The sequence below is a fragment of the Mytilus galloprovincialis genome, chromosome 4 (genome assembly GCF_965363235.1).
Source record: "Mytilus galloprovincialis chromosome 4, xbMytGall1.hap1.1, whole genome shotgun sequence".
NCBI lineage: Eukaryota > Metazoa > Mollusca > Bivalvia > Mytilida > Mytilidae > Mytilus > Mytilus galloprovincialis.
Genome location: NC_134841.1, coordinates 63,066,195 through 63,086,780, shown reverse-complemented (window position 1 = coordinate 63,086,780; position 20,586 = coordinate 63,066,195). Strand labels below are relative to the sequence as shown.

At 31.3% G+C, this 20,586-nt stretch overlaps 1 protein-coding gene across 4 annotated transcripts in view; it reads right to left on the bottom strand.

Moving 5' to 3' along the window:
• Positions 1-4,601: 4,601 nt before the first annotated feature.
• LOC143072671 (exoskeleton protein RP43-like) overlaps positions 4,602-20,586 on the bottom strand; it is a 42,198-nt gene continuing 26,213 nt past the window's right edge. For all 4 annotated transcript variants that reach the window (XM_076247729.1, XM_076247726.1, XM_076247727.1 and 1 more), the window contains exons 2-9: positions 19,829-19,908; positions 17,862-17,958; positions 17,259-17,368; positions 13,838-13,999; positions 13,142-13,232; positions 12,035-12,153; positions 8,931-9,140; positions 4,602-6,993 (exon numbers count right to left, since the gene is read on the bottom strand). In XM_076247729.1, coding sequence (XP_076103844.1) covers positions 6,593-6,993; positions 8,931-9,140; positions 12,035-12,153; positions 13,142-13,232; positions 13,838-13,999; positions 17,259-17,368; positions 17,862-17,958; positions 19,829-19,901 — 1,263 coding nt within the window. In that variant the 5' untranslated portion in view covers positions 19,902-19,908 and the 3' untranslated portion in view covers positions 4,602-6,592. The remainder of the gene's footprint in view (positions 6,994-8,930; positions 9,141-12,034; positions 12,154-13,141; positions 13,233-13,837; positions 14,000-17,258; positions 17,369-17,861; positions 17,959-19,828; positions 19,909-20,586) is intronic.

The following is a 20,586-nucleotide window of genomic DNA, read 5'->3' as shown; positions in this document are numbered from 1 at the left end:
AACATTACTGAACTATCCGAGACTTACTTAAGTTCATCAGATTAATTCTATGATAATCGCAATTTTGATACATGTCTTATGCCCTACTAAAACTGTATATGTTTAGATTTTCTTTTTTGATTTATTTAAGCATCATCATCTGTTTGATTCTGAATATTTCAAACTTGCTTCATATAAGTACTTCTTTAACCTATACGATATTGAAACGGCAAACAATATAAAAGTCTGAAACTCTTTCAATATAAATAACATATCATGCTAGTTCAATAGTAGTTTTTTGTAATCTGCTTACCTTTTATCCAACCAGTTATGTATTCTTAACAATCTGTGTAAAACATAGGTACATCATATAGAAACGTATAAGTATTTATAATTGATGTTTGGTTCTTAAACCATTTGAATTGTCTTCCTTTGACTAGAAAAAATAGATACTTCACCTAAAATTTGTTTCACTTGTAAAGATGATTTTTTTTTATGTCGTTTGTTTATGTAATTTATACGTGTTTCTCGTTTCTCGTTTTTTATATAGATTAGACCGTTGGTTTCTCCGTTTGAATGGTTTTACACTAGTAATTTTGGGACCTTTTATAGCTTGTTGTTCGGTGTGAGCCAAGTCTCCGTGTTGAAGGCAGTACATTGACCTATAATGGTTTACTTTTATATTTTTTTAGAATGAAATTCAAAACAGTGTAGCTGTGGCCATTGATTGACACATTAAAATCATCCATTGACTGGGACAATTTACGTGAACGTTTGTCTGTAACGACCACTGTTCACGACCACGACGTACCTACGATAGACATTTAAACTGTGGGGTCACCAAAGGTTTCTTAACGCCTTTAATTATAAAATAATTCGAAAAATTAATCAGGAATAACCTTTGTGTTTTGATTAATATGATTGATATAAATCAAAATATCGTGTTATTTCTGATTAATTTTTCGAATTACTTTATTTAGGTGTTGAGAACCTTTGGTGACCCCATAGTTTAAGTGTCTTTAAAAAGTACATAGTGAACATTGGTCGTTACATACAAACGTTCACCTAAATTGTCCCAGTCAATGGATGATTTTAATGTGTCAAGTGGAACACTTTAAAATAAAAAAATAACATCAAATTTATACAAGTAAGCTACATTTCCAGACATCTTGTCTTCATCCTAATCAGTCAAACTATTGATGTTGTTACAAAGCACCAATAATTTCCTGTTTCTGTGAAACTAAATCACCAAACCAATCACGACATCTGTAGGATAAGTCTATTGTCATTATCTAATTTTTACATTTCAAAATTGTATCATTTGTAAATATCATATTTTGGTAATTGTTGCATAGATGACCGCATAAAATAACACTGTTTAGTTTTTCAAAAGATTGCATGTCATACAGAAAAATAGTCATTTATAAGTATTTGTTAACTTTTGAAAGACAAACTTTAATGTCACTGGAATATAGACTTGACACAGCACATCTGTTTGAAATTTGAAAAAAAGAGGAAAAAAACTAACTTTAAATATAGCATATCAAAACATTTTATTACACGTGCGGATACAATACTAAAAATTAAAAAAATAATTGGGTACGTACCTCTTGGATTTAAAAAAAATAAAAATTTCATAGATTTTTGATCAAATGCAATTGCTTTAGAACGTTTTATATGTATAGAGAAGTTAAAGAGCATATACATTGACCTATGTGTATTTTAATTATAAGAGAATATGTGTTGCTCAATCATTGACATATACCCTGTATCTCCTTTTATCAAACGTTCTGAACATGCATGACATATTTGCAATGGCAAGTTTAGCAAACATCAATCAATTATTTACACAACTCATTTTCTAATCACACAGTCATATTCTTTAACAACTTTGATGGCTTTTTCTGCGATTGATCTTTTCGTGCAGTCATGTTGTCCAGGTGAAAAGTTACTCACCTAATTTTTGAAGATTACAGACCAAACACAAAGGAGTAGGTTCAGTAAGACCCCTTTTTGGCCCCAAAATATAGCAGTTTTACAAAATTGTGAAAATGTAATCTTTTAGTTATTTACTGGAAAGTAGAATGCTTCTGCTACTTAAATATGGGCTGTTTTTGACAATACAATGCACATATATCGGGTACTAGCATCATTAAGTCATACTAAATTACTGAAATCTTCACAGTTTTAGCATTTTAGTTAAATTTTAGACGGTTTCCGTCTTAAATGAAAGTTGCCGCATTCTTGTTCATTCATAATATTGAAATGTAAGTTGTATTTGATGATAATACATAACATATATAAAGGTTGATGATGAACACGGATGCGGCCACTTTCATTTTTGACAAAACAACATATGAAAAGTGACGTGTTTTGGTATATTTGATAGATTCATATTTAAGCTTGAATCGGAGCGTTTTTAATGACTGAATCAGTTAAAATCTTTTACATAAATTAATTGAATCAATTGAAATAGACACTTAAGTGTTTAAAAAATGTTCAAAATCTTTCGTTAGATGAACCTGAATAGTTATCAAAGGTACCAGGATCATAATTTAGTACGCCAGACGCGCGTTTCGTCTACATGATTTGAAGCCAAAATCGGCCCTTATCGGACCAACTCCTTTGACCTTAAAATACAATAATAATTTTTGAAAAATGGATTATAGTATGAACACATAATTTTAGATATATATGGACTATATCAAAACTTGTTAAAAGTAAAAATACTGAACTCAGAGGGAAATTAAAAACGGAAAGTCCCCAATCAAATGGCAAAATCATAATCTCAAACACATCAAACGAATGTATAACAACTGTCATATTCCTGACTTGATACAGACTTTTTCTTATGTAGAAAATTATGGATTGAACCTGGTTTTATAGCTAGCTAAACCTTTCACTTGTATTACAGTTGCATCAAATTCCATTATGTTGACAGCGATGCGTGAACAAAATAAACAGACGTAATAGGGAAAAATGTCCAAAATTCATCGGTCAACATTGTGCTATAATCTTAATCACTGAAAAACAAATGTTTGAATGTCAAATATATCATTTATGTTAAGAAACCAAAATCCAAGTTCGACATAGGGATGCCTGTAATTCAGCGAGTACAAAAAAAAACCATTTGAATGTCAATTTAATTACCACCTTGATATATGGTAACGACAGAACTGTAAAAAAGTATTTCTTTTCTTATAGAATCAATGTACGCTTTGGTAGTGAACAAAATAAACAGACGTAATAGGGAAAAATGTCCAAAATTCATCGGTCAACATTGTGCTATAATCTTAATCACTGAAAAACAAATGTTTGAATGTCAAATATATCATTTATGTTAAGAAACCAAAATCCAAGTTCGACATAGGGATGCCATTTATCTACTGGAAAATTAAGATGAGTAATTATCATTAATTAATTTGAAAAGATAATAAACTACAGATACCAAAAAGCAATAAATTGAGCAATATAACTAGGTTTGGTCTACCATCTCAGGAATAGATAACCTTAGCTTGGTAAAACTTATAGGAATTGTTGGTCCTTAATGCTCTTCAACTTCGTAATTTATTTGGCCTTTTAAACGTTTTTTGATTCCAGCGTCACTGCTGAGTCTTTTGTAGACAAAACGCGCGTCTGGCGTAAGTGTAAAAATAGTCCTGGTATCTATGATGAGTTTATTTGCTACATAAGGAAAAACCTGTACCAAGTAAGGAATACGATAGCTATTTGTTTTGTGAAACGGATATTGTACGTCCTTTGTAGACGGAAACAAAAAACAAAAACAAACGACAATGCAACACGCACAGAAAGGAATTATACGATAACAACTGCCATTTTAATGAACTGTTTCAAAACTTTTGACTTTTTTAAAATCTTAAGGATTCTACCACAGGGATAGATAACATAAGCTGTATTTGCGAAAACATTAATTTTTGGTAATAAATGCTTTTCAACTTGTATTTATGTGGATTTTTCAAATTTTGATTCGAGTGTCACATCTGAAATTTTTTTTATAGACGGAACTCGCTTCTGGCGTAATCCTGTTACCTATGATGACTTTATTTTGAAAGTTCGAAAACACAAATGACCCCAGATATCTTCTAATTATTATCTTGTTCTGGTTTCTCCTTTATGAGCAATATGCCATTAGAAGATCAGTAACTGTTTATATCCACATTGCATAAGTATATCTACAGTTTTTGATTGGGATTTATGTGACTAAATATTTTAGGTTTCTGCGTTCTGTTTTGTAGACCTCGTTTTTTTCTCTTTAAGGTCATAATTATATGTATGAAATAGAACATGTGGTAGCAGGAAATCGCACCAAGACCCGAAGAAGCACAGTAGGCCATCGCTCTTCCAACTGAGCTAAAGGATGATTACGCCTCTAGCTTAGATATTATAGAACGATTATGTATCTAGTTTGTCATGGGAGATCCTTTTGTCGATGTAGTGCAAAGTCCAGTTGGATCCAATCAAAATAATACCTAGTACTTTTTTTATTTTTGTAATGTTGTATTTAAAGTTATGATATAACTTTACATCTTAATCAAATCATATAAAAATACGAAAAGTATCAATATATCTCAAGATGCATTTCTCCGAAAAAAAGAAGTCAATTTGAAGAATAACATTTTTATTAAAGCTTGTCGAAGAAAATACCCTAATGACATAATTTGAAAATTGTTAGGTTTAACAATTTATAACATTTACACTTATATATATACAGATAACAATTTACATAACATATATAACAACAATATATATATACAAAATGGTTGATGAAACATTGCAAAAGCCCGGCAGTGATATTCTTCCTCCAATGTTTACTTGGTCAAGAAATGTATCAAGGTTACGTATTACTAGCATCACCATAATAAATTTGATGCAATACTCGTAGGCTATAGTTATCAAAGGTACCAGTATTATAATATTGTTCCACCCTCATAGTATTTATACTCAATTTTTTTAGATCTACATCTTTTGGTTTAAAATACATGATAAGTTTGTCTTTTTTTCTTTAATTCATAGAGCAGTGTTATTTTATACAAAATCATAATAATTGATTTTATGACCTTTAAATTTTTAGAAACAATTTATTGATAAAACTCGATACAGGGAAAATCTTATTATAACATCATCATAAATAAAGGCAACAGTAGTATACCTCTGTTCAAAACTCATAAAATCCATTGACACACTTTAGATCTTAACTTTTTATCGAAACACAATTATACAATTTATAATTCATTCAACATCAGAAAGGTAAAAAGATTATTTCATGCAGTTTTCTTTAAAATGATTCTTCTTAAATAACAATGGGTGGAAAATAGAAACATCATACAAAACATAAGCTTTTCAGTAACCTTAATATAAATTATAATAAGGCATTTCATTTAAATCATCAATGAAAATATCATATAGGCATCAATGTAAAATTTGAATAAAGTGAAAATGATAAATCATAAAATTTAAGCTGTCAATAACATTCATCTGATTCAATTGAAAAACTATCGTAAATACAGTTTTCTTGAAGTAAATGTTTACTATCACAAGCCTAGCATAAAAATATATGTAAATTGAACACTGCTATCCTGTAAGGATTTACAGTCAAGAAGGTGAGTGTTACACTTTCTCCAAGAGACTTTGATCAGTGAGCTCAACATTCTTTTCAATCTGATTAAAATTCAAATCATGTGTTCAAAATGGCTTACGAGGATCTAACAACTATCTGTTCTACTTTCGGTTTTAATAACTTTTGAGATCCTCTGGTTTTTGTCGGATTAATTCGGCCTTCGAAAAATTTGAAGGCTGATATTTCATTGGTTGATGCAATAAATACCAGAACAGAAAGTAAAACGGAGTGTTGTCAGACCCTTGTCAGCAAAGATTGGACAAAGGATATGTATTTTAGTCCGTAAGCATTTTCCAGTGAACAGATTTGCAATTTAAAAGAGATAATTCTAGCAACAGACCAATAAAGGTGTGTCTGCTTTGTCTTCCTAACAAAGTGCTCAAAGTGAAAAAACAAAAACCTGCTTTAGAGGAACAAAAGATCACAAGATATTACATGTGAAGTCATTTTCATTAGATTAGGAAAATTAGTAAAATGTCGTTCAGAAAAAAAATCTGTAAAATGCGTTATTTGAACGTGCAAATTATTATCTGCATCACCGTTACCTTGACTCACAATCGACTTCAACATCATCTTGGTCCACCTGAATGAAATACAACTAATGAAAAACGTTGCTACGATTCTAAAATAAACAAATAGTGGGCATGCTTTTACAATTGTACCTCCTTTTTGAAATTGTAAAATGTAATAGAGTTATTTATCTGAACAAGAACAAAGCAGGGTAGTTATTTAATTGATAGTTTTTTTGTTGTTGTCAGTATTACATTAACTATCTGAACATAGCTCATTACAAAAATGTAACAAATAAACAGAAAAAGTGTAACAATTGAAGAGGAATACGACATATAATTATAAACAACAGAGGTGAACTCACGTAATCATATTATGATGCATACAATAGTTCTCAACATGCCTCTATTCTGTACATACTATTCCCTTTCAGATTTTCTTGACCAGTAAACAAATGATAAAGAATTAAACATGTCCGATGTTTGTGGGTAATACACCGTTTCTTTTATAATTATTATTATTTTTATTTTGCGTATCTGAATGATTTGGAGAACTGTGTCCTGTTGAAGGAGTTCTCCCGTTTCTGGAGGAATTTCCAGAAGAAGATATTGAACTTGTCACTGAAAACCTTTGACTTCCCGGAATATCACCGTTTCTCAAAATATGGCCATTTGGCAGATGTCCATTCCCAGTTGGGGTTTTTCCTCCGAAACTTGTAGGAGTTTGCAGTGGAAGAACGTTTCTTACCCGTGGTGAACCTAACTTAGACGCTTGAAGTCTGCTTTTAATTATCTGAATTATTCCAATAAACATCAGTGTTGAAACTACGCCTGTGGCTACACCAACACCCATTCCAAGAGCAAAACCTGTAAGAAAAGTCAAAACAAGGGTAAGTCAGTTAAATAAAGAAGAATTTAATACTTTTCCCTGGAAATAATTAAATAAACAATTGACATTTTCTATCGGAAGCAAACAGTTGAGTTACGAATTCTCGTCATTTTCAGTTGGTAAAAACTGTTTTAAAGTCTAACTTTAAAGAAGTTACGATAAAAATAAATCACAATATAGATCAGATTAAGGAGGTTATATGAGATATAACCTCCTTGTTAGGATTAAGGCAATAGTACTTTTAATTATTAGAAGATAAATTTAAAAGTAGCAAACAAAAACTAAGGGAATCGTATGAACTCCAAAAGGGTAAGTATCTCCTGTTTTGCATGAATAATCCATCCGCAATACAAATTAAAGTTGGCACCACACACTTGGATAAAATTGACATGGCTCGTTTAATTTTCATAAAATTTGGACATATATATATATAAATATATACATGGATGCTTTGACAAAAAATTCAAAAAATTCAAAAAATTGAGCCGCACACATTATCGTTTACAATTTCATTGGATATATAGAAGTTTGGCACACACTAATTTTGATCATTGAGAGGCTTATTTTTTTTACATAGAACGTGATTAAAACGTTCAGATTATTACTGAAAAAAAATGATAACAACTCATTGTGACATCTTGCAAATCTAATGGCTGCTTGAAATTCGCTAGTCCGATTCCGATGGAATTTTAAAAGTTTTAAAGTAAATTCAAAAGGCAAAGTGTTTCAAATATCTTTATATAGTAAACTTACCAACTGCAAATTTGTAGGCATCAATTATCATAGCATAATGTTAAAAATCTATGCAAAACAATAGTGCTATTATCAGCAAAAATATCAGTGATTTGCTCATGATTACATAAGGGCAACTTATTTTAATTGACAGTTAACTTGACTTGCAAAAAAGGCAGCTAAATTGTTATATACAAACACCATATTCGTAAACCATCTACTGAACTATTTAATGAATCTGGAAATATTCACGTTACTAAAAAAAACTTTACCACCGTCATTATTTTTACTAGTAAATCAAAACAAGTAACCAATTTGACTTTCATCATCAAATATTTTTTGTAACTAAATCAAATACAAAATAATACAAATCAAGTTTTTATTCTAGTGGTCCAAAATTGTTTAATTTAATATCCAGTAAAATTTTCAAAAAATCAAAAATGTTTTCTTACAAGTCGTTACATTTTTAGGAAAATTCTGAAATCGATAAGTTTAACTATAAATGTAAGCTGTAAGTGTTATTTTTGTTATACGTTTATATACCTATATATGTATATATACTGTTAATATTTGTGTATAAGTAGATTGATTATATTTTCAGTGTAGCTAATATTGTATGTATTGAAATTTGGTTTGATCCGAACGAGTAACTCTCTTTGAATATGGATAAAAAATTATTATTATTATTATTATTATTATTATTATTATTATTATTATTATTATTATTATTAAAATTTTATTAATTGTTCCGATTAATTATCATTAATATATAATTATAATTATCATTAATAATATAATTTTATTAATTGTCATTAAACATTTACAATGGTTGTGGCAATACATGTTTAAACAAACAATAAACAACAAAATAAAAACTAAACAATATACGAAAATTAATAAAATAAGAAACATAAAACATAAGTGATAAACTTATTATTATTATTATCATTATTATTATTATCATACACTATACAAATCTTTGTATTAAAGTCACTTACAGTAGAGATAATCAGAGGAAAATCTATGACATGGACATTAGAGGAAATCAAAGGAAAATCAATGATAAGATGAAATTAATGGCACATACATTAGAAGAAATCTATGATATATGCATTAGAGGAAATCTACGACAAAAATACAATAAAATACAATAATGTATACTGAGCATTGACAAATTGTGTACCTGTGTCTTCGGATGCTGCCGTTTGAGTCGCTACTGTTGTCGTTGAGGATACTGCAGAATATTTTAGTTTGAAACCTTTGTATCCTACTGTAGCATCCGAAACAAACAAGACTAAAACACTGGTACCGTTACTAGTGTATGTCGCCGTGTTTCCGAGTGGATATCTTGTACAGGCATCTACTGTTAAAGTGTGTTCACAAACATAGGAACCTGAAAAAAAGAAAAATAATCTGGTTTAAACACCACAATAAGATCTTTGTATTTGTTTTTTCTATTGTTAATAACATTGATTTTGATTTTTTTTAATCAATTAAAACATAATTGAATAAGTATTGCTTCACATTTGTCAAAACTTATGGTCTAACATCTTGTTGGTACTGTAAACTGAAACTTTGACATTGCACAAGATGAATCTTTGAAGAATGTTTATGGAGATTTTAAAAAACAATCTGTTGGATACATTTGACTGGGAGAACATGATTTATGCATTAGCTGATAATTGCACTAAACTAACATACATTTAAATTCAATGAACTAAGGATACATATGACGGTCAACAGGAAAACAAGAATAATTTCTACAAGTGTAACAAGAGGCTCTCAAGAGCCTGAATCGCTCACCTGATTTTTTTTGGTTTAATCTCTCATCAATGATTATTTTGGCTTTTCAATTTATTTAAATGTTCTTTGAATCGTCCTATTTTCTTCAAAAGCAAAAAAAAATCATTTTCTCCTATGTTCTATTTTAACCATAGGAGCTATGTTTCTTGCCATACAAGGAAATGAAATATAAAATTTATACGAGATACTCTGAAACTCTGAAACTCATTTAGCCTAAGTTTGGCTGAAATTGATACAGCAGTTTCATAAGAGAAGATTTTTTAAAGTAAGTCAACATGATGAACAAATTGTGAAAAAAGTCTTTAAAGGGCAATAACTCCTAAAGAGGTCAATTGACAATTTTGGTCAAATTGACTTATTTGTAGATCTTACTTTGCTGATCATATTTGCTGTTTACAGTTTGTCTTTATCTATAATAATATTCAAGATAATGACCAAAAACTGCAAAATTTCCTTAAAATTACCAATTAAGTGGCAGCAACCCAACAATTGGATGTTTGATTCATCTGAAAATTTCAGGGCTGATAGATATTGACCTAATGAACATTTTTACTCCATGTCAGATTTGCTCTTAATGCTTTCGTTTTTGAGATATAAGCCAAAAACTGCATTTGACCCCTATGTTCTATTTTAAGTAACAGCGGCCATGTTTTTTGACGGATCAAAAATCAAAGCACACACTTTGTGCAGGATAATCTAAGGAACAACCATGCTAAGTTTTAACCAAATCCATTCAGTAGTTTCAGAGGAGAAGATTTTTTAAAGTTAGCAAATATGATGAACAAATTGTGAAAAATTGTCATTAAAGGACAATAACCCCTTAAAAGGTCAATTGACAATTTTGGTCATATTAACTTATTTGTAGATCTTACTTTGCTGATCTTTTTTGCTGTTTACAGTTTATCTTTATCTATAATAATATTCAAGATAATGACCAAAAACTGCAAAATTTCCTTAAAATTACCAATTAAGTGGCAGCAACCCAACAATGGTTTGTTTGATTCATCTGAAAATTTCAGGGCTGATAGATCTTGACCTAATGAACATTTTTACTCCATGTCAGATTTGCTCTAAATGCTTTCGTTTTTAAGATATAAGCCAAAAACTGCATTTGACCCCTATGTTCTATTTTAAGTAACGGCGGCCATGTTTTTTGACGGATCAAAAATCAAAGCACACACTTTGATCAGGATAATCTAAGGAACAATCATGCTAAGTTTTAACCAAATCCATTCAGTAGTTTCAGAGGAGAAGATTTTTTAAAGTTAGCAAATATGATGAACAAATTGTGAAAAATTGTCATTAAAGGACAATAACCCCTTAAGGGGTCAATTGACAATTTTGGTCATATAAACTTATTTGTAGATCTTACTTTGCTGATCTTTTTTGCTGTTTACAGTTTATCTTTATCTATAATAATATTCAAGATAATGACCAAAAACTGCAAAATTTCCTTAAAATTACCAATTAAGTGGCAGCAACCCAACAATGGTTTGTTTGATTCATCTGAAAATTTCAGGGCTGATAGATCTTGACCTAATGAACATTTTTACCCCATATCAGATTTGCTCTAAATGCTTTCGTTTTTGAGATATAAGCCAAAAACTGCATTTGACCCCTATGTTCTATTTTAAGTAACGGCGGCCATGTTTTTTGACGGATCAAAAATCAAAGCACACACTTTGTGCAGGATAATCTAAGGAACAATCATGCTAAGTTTTAACCAAATCCATTCAGTAGTTTCAGAGGAGAAGATTTTTTAAAGTTAGCAAATATGATGAACAAATTGTGAAAAATTGTCATTAAAGGACAATAACCCCTTAAGGGGTCAATTGACAATTTTGGTCATATAAACTTATTTGTAGATCTTACTTTGCTGATCTTTTTTGCTGTTTACAGTATATCTTTATCTATAATAATATTCAAGATAATGACCAAAAACTGCAAAATTTCCTTAAAATTACCAATTAAGTGGCAGCAACCCAACAATGGTTTGTTTGATTCATCTGAAAATTTCAGGGCTGATAGATCTTGACCTAATGAACATTTTTACCCCATGTCAGATTTGCTCTAAATGCTTTCGTTTTTGAGATATAAGCCAAAAACTGCATTTGACCCCTATGTTCTATTTTAAGTAACGGCGGCCATGTTTTTTGACGGATCAAAAATCGAAGCGCACATTTTGTGCAGGATATACTAAGGAACAATCATGTTAAGTTTCATTCAAATCCATTCAGTAGTTTCAGAGGAGAAGATGTTTGAAAAATTGTTAACGACGACGACGACGACGACGGACGCCAAGTGATGAGAAAAGCTCACATGGCCTTTAAGGCCAGGTGAGCTAAAAACTCAGAATCAGGTACATTAAATGATGGTGCATTGGCTGAATTCATTATTTTATTATGTGGTTCATTCATTTTATTTCGTAGAACTTATTCTTTTTAACAACAAAAAAACCTATTTCATAACATCAAATTCACTTACTGTCATATATTTTTAGGTAGTCAAATCCACAGTTAGGGGAAGATTCAATATCACTCAACATTAATTCAAAATACACTGCTCCCTCAGTTGCTTCAATTAACCACCGACAATTGGAATTTCTGCAGTAAGAAAGATTTTTGTTTTTTAAAACTCTCTTATCTAGAAGATATTGTAATACAATAACAATCAAAACCAAGGAGTAAACAAGGAATCGTAAAACCAGACAGACTGAGTATATACATTAGACTTGAGTATCACGATTGTTTACAATCTATACATTTATTCAATTATAACAATAGATTCAGGTCTTTTTTGTATAAAATAAGTATGAATAGCAACGTATGCCATTGAATAGTCATTCGGAAAAAATCCTCCTAGCCCCCTGAATATCAAACGGAAATTTTCTAATCATTTGGACTAGTAGCATCAGACACTCTGTTTTGGACGCTTTATGAATGTTCTTGTGTGTGTTTATGCTGCATTTTTGTCACGTCGTGTTGTTGATTTATTGAGGTTTAGCTAGCCATAAAATCAAGTTCAACCGACCATTTTTTAACTATGTGCATGGAACTTATACAATAAAAAAAGACCCAATTCTTATAAAACTTGGCATGACATGAGCTTATTGTAATATAATTAATAGACTGGTGACCACGTTTCATGTCAATAGGAAATGTATTATAGACAATAGGGTCATTTTAAAAAAAACTTTGGTTGAATATTTTTAACGTTTTATTCGAACTGTTTCAATTATTAGAGTTAATTCGGTTGGGATTTGTTTGGCCACGATAATGAAGTCTATTGCTTAAAGGTTAAAAAAAAAAAGGTTTCGCGTGGATAAAAAGACTCATAAGAAAGTTTACTAGAACTTTTTTCGTGTAGCTTTTCTACAAAGCCTTAAAATTCACAACCGAAATAGATAAATAGTGGATTTTGATGAAAATTGAAAACTAGTCTGGATTTCTACCAAGCAAAGACAGGCGGAGGCGTTGGCAAATCAAATATTCTAAACGGAAATATAAAATGTTATAATAAACAATTCGTTGAACGGCTTTTTCGTATGCATGCTTTTAAATATACCTTATGCACCAAATTCATTACACCTACCCTGTATAGCTGCTAGGGAATGCTGGCGATGTTAAATACTGTTCTGCACTAGTTGCAGTGAGAGTTTGTTCTGCTGTACAACCAGTACCAGCTGAAACAAAGTAGTATCGTATAAATGTGCTATTCATACATAGAAACTAAAAACTTTTATGATAAACTTCCTTTGAAAATCCTTGCTTTTCATCAAAATACACTTTTAGATTCATAAATAAAGTGGTAAATGCAACTCGAGTAAAACAGCTGTATAACACATACATGTATTTGTAAAGGTTATATGGAAAACGTATCATTAGTTTTATTTGATACAGATTAAAAACTTTCCCCACCATTCTTTAGATTTGTTTTATATATACTTGACTTCCTCGTGTGTCCTGTGCAGCCTCAGTAGATAAATGTCTCCATCTTATTCTATTTCATCATTGTTGCCATTAAACTAGGTTCAACCTCCCACTTTTTTTTATCAAAATGTCCTGTACCAAGTCAGGAATATGGCAGCTGTTGTCAAATAGTTCGTTCCAATGTATGTTGGCGTTTGTTTATGTTGCACTTCGGTGTTCCTGTTGCACCTTTGTTTTCCTCACATAGTGGATGTGTTTCCCTCGGTTTTGGTTTGTTTTTTATCCGGATTTGTTCTCTCTCAATCGATTTATGGCTTTTAAACACCGGTATAGTACTGTTGCCTTTATTTATACTTACACAAGTCTGCAGCTTTCACATATTGCAAAGAAAATCCTTGTGCTTGTCCTGATGAGTCGGTAGTTAATACAACTAGAGCATACTGACCCGTCGTCAAAACCTCTTTATCGTTTCCGGTACCAGTAAGACCAGACTTGAGTGATGAATTGCTTGTTAAAAACCCTAAAATACAAATTAGTTTAAACATTTTTAACAGTTTCTAACAACTCTGTCATTAATAAATCTTTATACGATTTTATAACAGCATTTTCTTATCTTTCTCAGAGACAAACATTTACAATAGTGTTATGTGTCTCTGACGTTACCGATAAAAGATGTTGATGTTTGTCGTCTATAATATCGACATAATGAATAACAGAAAGTTTTTAAGTTGGACTTTTTACGTACAATTACATTGCATTATTATGGCACCCTCTACGGAGTTGACATATTGTTATTCTACGTTTCTTTTTTTCTTCTTATTATTTTTCTTCCACACATTTTGTCCAGCTTATTATTCGGAATCCAATGGACCAATGTTGATGAAACTCTACTATAATAAGGACCACCATGATAAGTTGTGCAGTTGACTTTGGAATGTGCATTGTAAGACCCAACTGGATGAAACTTTGTGGAAATGTTCCTTGGTATGCCCTGATGTACCGACAATATTTAGAAATTTCAAAATGGCGGCATTGTCATGGAAACAGGGCGAAAGTTTAACATTGGGCCTATGGGAAAAACATTAAAGCGGCTCTTTCTTAAAGAATATGATATTAAACCAATAGAAATTTTATGGGAACGTAACATGTAATGAGCCAAAGTGGAATCTGTCTTTGGAATTTCAAAATGGCTACCGTTTCCATGGAAACTACAAAAAAATAAAATGCACCAAACTTTCTGAAACTTTACAGAAATGTTGACTGGCAAGTGCAGAGTTGAAATGTAGTTTGGAATTTTCAAAATGGCCGCCGTTACCATGGAAACGGCAAAAAAAAATCCCAAATTTTCAAAATACTCCAAAATGTCTAAAACTTTATTATAATGATAACTGGCATGTCTTGATTCGATTTTCGACTTTGAAATGTTCAAAATGGCTGCCGTTATCCTGGCAATAGGGGAAGGGTGCCATCCGCTATTGCTTGCAATGGCAAATCTAGTTTTATTTGCAACCTTAGTGCATTTGGATAATGAAAACACAGTAAATATATGTAGTTAATTAGACCTTAAATTTATATGGTCAGAAGTCTACTCGTTGTTTTATGTGTTTTGTACATACATGTTAAGATTTATACTAGATGATGTTCTAATTATTATGTCATGATCCCTGTGTATTTCATGCAAACTAGTACTTGTTTCTAATTGAAGGTCATCAGATATGAACCTCAAAGTATTTGACACTCGAAGATGTTAACCCTTCAACGAAAATAATTTCGTGTGACTTTGCAATCAGCTTGCAGAATAGTTTTAAATATATCCGATATTTGCTATATGTGTGCTGCAAATGAACAATGTTCTGACCGTTTCAAAAATATATTCCACTTGAATGTGTTATTAACTTAAGTTGCACAATATATCGTTCTATCTATAAATTTCTTCTTTTACAGTTAAAGGAATGCTTAAAAAACTAAAAACAAATTCATTTTCATGTGTAAGTCAATTATGGTTAAAGGGTGTGGATGAAGTCAACTAAATATCGGACGGACTGAATATCCCGACATTGTTTATCAATCGTATTTCATTGTCAAGATCTCTAGGTATACAGAATAATTAACTAACCTACTGTTCATATTGAATGTTATAATCACAAAAAAGTAATTAATTAACGTAACCTCGTATTGACTTAACGCTCTGATAATGATTGTGATGTTAAACTGATACCAAAATTCTGCTGCAACGAGTATATAAACCCTTTTGTCATTATCAGAACTATCTTTGTCCGACAAAACTTCGTCAAGGTTTTTTTTATCAGTGATAACAGTCAAATGAGACTTGTATCAAAATCTTTGATGGACTTTGATGGCAAAGAATACTAATATACTATCTGTGGGTGGCCTTTAACTTTAACGGGAATAGATCAATCATAGTTGAAGTAAGAAATAATTCAATTTTATGAAGAAAAAAAAAGCCAATGGTATAAACTGGGAGATAGACAGAACGACTTCCTGTAAAACTGGGGGGGGGGGGGGAGGGGGACACAGGTCATAGACGTGTAAGACACATCTGCAACACATACAATTTCTATTAGGACTCAGAATTGCACATTATATAAAATGCAAAAGCAATGCAATCATTCTGTGAGAATATTTTGGAGCAATTTTACTCTTTTTAAATCCTGAATTTTTTTAAACTTTGAACAATCGTCAAAACAAATTTGATAGATAAAAAAACATGACCAAGTTTTTTTTTTTGGAAAACTTTTATAGTGAGAACAAGGCTTCAAAATATGAACACCACAATAAAATATTTATGAAATTATCAATATTTTAATTAACAGATTAACCATTATAATACATTTATTAATATTGTTTTATAAACAGCAATGTTCTATCAAAATATCGATCTTAAAACTGTTACTTTTGTGAGTTTCTTTTTTACAATTTGAGTGTTTTGTGCGTTTGGCATAGGAAATGCCTGTCTTTGTTTACATTTACATTAGAATTGAGAAGGAAATCGATGAATGTATCGAATAGAAAACAGATCGACCAAAGAGCAAAAGAAAAATAGCTTAAGGCCACCAAAGGGTTTTACTAATTAGTTTAATCGGTGTTAGTATAAAAAAAAACGTGGTATGGTTGACTATGAGATAACTCTCCAAAAGAAACCAAAATGACACAGAAATTTACAACAATAGGTTACCGTAAGGCCTTCAACAACGGACAAAACCCATACCGCATAGTCAGCTATAAAATGACCCGAAATGACAAATGTAAAAAAAATCAAACGAGACAACGAACGGCCGAATTTATGTACAAATAATGACCAAAAGCAAATATGTAATACATCAACTAACGATAACCACGGAATTAAAGGCTTCGGACTTGGGAGATGCACATACATACAGAATGTGGCGGGGTTAAACATGTTAGCGGGATCCAAACACTCCCCGTAACATGTGTCAGTGGTTTAACAGTTAAACAAAAATACAAACTTTCAAAATCAGTTGAAAAAAATGCTTAACTCATCAGTTGGATACAAATAGAATTACATCTAAAAAAAACACACACAGAGTGAACGTGGCTGGGTGCTTGTATATTCCAACAACAAAAAGACAATTAGCACAGATACAGACAGCTAATTCAAAGCCACTAACATCTAATAATAACAAGCATGGCTCTAAGACCTGTTTTCTCTCAGTCACTGGACTATCAGTGCTAGATAAAGTATATACTAGTTCATTTACAAAAATACTTTATTTAAATATATGCAAATCTAAACATACCGTCGTAAATATCAATTGTATCTGATGCGTCGATGTCATAATGGTTGATGAAGACAATAACAGTTTCTGCTGAACTTCCACTGTCTATTAACCATGAACATGATAAATCACTGAAATAAAATTAAAAAAAAAAAACGTGTAACTTCATTTTCGTAATTTTGCATCAACTCTATAAACAAATACTATTGCTATAATTTGTTAAATTATATTGTAATTGAATCAAGAAAACACGGTTCGCTGAGCAGAAATAAGTATCTGTCGTTCTGTCCTCCGACCCACGTGCTCCATTCAAACGAAATACCTCTTAAAGTTCTTCATATTGACAGATAATTTATTACCATTATACATAACTTGGGTGACAGAAAAATTGAAATGTGTATATGATGCAGATTTGCACTACACGTGTTTATGGGGAGCGTCTTCGTTTCTTCCTCATTGTTTTGGTAGTTACTGGTTTCCCCGTAGTCAAAATACAGAAAAAAAATGACAGTTTATTTGTTATTATTATCTATTAAATTAACAATTAACCGATTAATTGCAGGAGCTTTTACTTGTTGAAAATCAGAATCAAATTTTATTTATTCATCTTAAACTTTAACTTACTTAGCATATGAACCGGAACTATATCCATCAGAGGTCACTGTTGTAAGATCATCTGATGCTGTTAATGTTAGAGCTGAACCAGAACACTGACTTGAAACTTATATAAAAAAATACAATAAAGAGCATTTGGTAGCTTATAGTAAAGTTATGATGACAAATAACATCTGATTAAAAACTACTTGGTTTCAACATCAGACAAGTCCGTTAGATTTTTACTTTTGTTTAATGATGGCACGCACATATAATCAAAAAACAGTTCAATATAATAGTGGTTGCGTTTCATAAGTGTTTCTCGTTTTCGTTTTTTTTTTCATATAGATTAGACCGTTGGTTTTCTTGTTTGAATTGTTTTGCACTAGTCATTTTGAGTGCTCTTTATAACTTGCTATCCAGAGTGATCCAATGCTCCGTCTTGAAGACCGTATTTTGACCTATAATGATTTACTTTTTACCAATTGTGACTTGGATGGAGATTTGTCCCATTTGCAAACCTTGGACAATTATATAATAGTCCCATGAAATGAGACTAAACATACCACTTCTTCTTATATCTTATAATAGTAGGCAGGTGTCTATAAAATATTTCAAGTTTTAAATCACACCGAGACTAAACTGTAGTGAAAATTAGTAAATGACTCTCAATGATCTGTTAAAACTATGATATACTTTACTCAGTAAAGCCAGTTTCTGGATCACAAAATCAAATATGATAACAGGCAGTAGAAAAAAGTATAGTACTTGTTACACGGAGTTATATATGTGTATGAAATCAATATGCTGTGATGTGTAAAAAAAAAATTCATTTTTTGTTTACTGTTTGGTTAACCACTTTGTGGTTTGTCTAATTAATGTATTTTTAAATTAAAAGTGCATTTAAAGTGTTCATTCATGATGATTGTGTCAAGATCACAAATTGAATGGTTTCAAGGTCAACATATTTTTTGTAGACCCTGTCCTTTGACTTTAAGTTGTCTTTTTTTCTTGTTGTTTGTTATTTGTCGTAATATCGAAAGACGTCATATCTAATTCTTCAAATTTACTTTATACCTTGTGAAATCTATTTTTTTAGGTGCAGTTATGTTTTATCAGGAACATATATATTGTTATATATATTGTTCCTAAGTTTTATTCACATCGATTGGAGTTTAATTCCCTTTTCAATACTATTGGCTATTTTGTGAATGTAAGTTTTTTTTGTGTGCAGGAATACAATTGAGAATGTAAATGGGGAATATGTCAAATAGAAAACAACCCGATCAAACAGCAGATAGCAGGCGAAAACCACGAATTGGTATTCAACTCAGCACGAAAATCCCACACCCGAAGGTAGGCCTCCGCTGGCCCCAAAATAAAAATGTGTACTTGTTCAGTGAAAAAGAACGTCATTCTAAACTCAAAAATATATAAATAAACTAAAATCTAAAAGCATACAAGACTAACAAAGGCCATAGGCCCCTGACGGGACATACACAAACATTCGGCGGGGTTAAAAGTGTTTTGTGAGATCTCAACCCTTCTCTATACCTCTAGCCAATGGAGAATAAAGAAACACGCAGCAATACACAGTGAGACTCAGAATATGTAACAAAAGAAACTAAGCAAAATGACAATGACACAAAAAATAACAAAACACTACTAGCAGTTACTGTCATACCAGCTTTAGACCTCAATTTAACTGATTTAAAGATAATGTCTTCATCATATGAATATCAAGCACACTCTAAGATTCCAGGCTGCTCGGAGAGAGTCACCGACTTTCATCAAAATGAATTTTTACACGTCCTTGCATAGAAATTCTTACCCACACCACTGGTTTTATATGGAACTAATTGACCCCTTTACATCTATCTATTCTGTAGTGTGTACAATTTAAATATTGACAGAGCGAATGTAATATACTAGTATATGCATTTTTTAAAAGAAATGTACTGTGTTTGTTACAAGTTTCATTAAAAATATATTCTTACCTGGTGAAATGAATTTTAGAGTTAAGACACAAATTAAGCACACTATGTTTGGTACTGTTGGCGTGACGGACATTTGCAACCTACAAGCAACAGAAATAAACATTAAATTTTAACATACAACTTTGCAATATTTCATAATCAAAAGTGCATTTTGACATTTGTAATCTATCTCAATTTGTTGACGGTTGTTAAATCATGAATTATTATTTTAAAACCTACATGTTCGATTTTGTAATAACCCGGCAAAACTATGTATAAGATACATTAAAAAGATGCAGCATATATCGAAAGGAACAACAAAAAGTATAATTCGAATAACATCCGACAATAGAATGGCAATGAACGAAAAAAGACAAACACACCAATGATTTTTAAAAGTTTATATTGATGAAGTAAGACCGGGGATCACGATTACCATAAAAATGCGGATGCTCCGGAAGGGTAAGTATTTCCTGCCCTACATGTGCCACCGTTCGCTTATTCGGTGAGTTCATTATCGAAAAAAACAGAACGGGTTTTTGAATTATCTATTGGAACAAATCAATGGCCTCCTGTGACACAAGAAATCCTTATCAGTCGTGCAAATTCTTACTGCGTCCATGAGACTTTCGAAGAGACGAATTCATCTTTATCACTTGAAATCCTTGGTTGAAAGGCTTCCTTGTAAGCAGTAATCATCTCTCTAGAAAATCATGATAGAAAGACACAGTCTCTAGAATATCTATTCAACTGGGAAATATAAATCCATACAAAGGCGT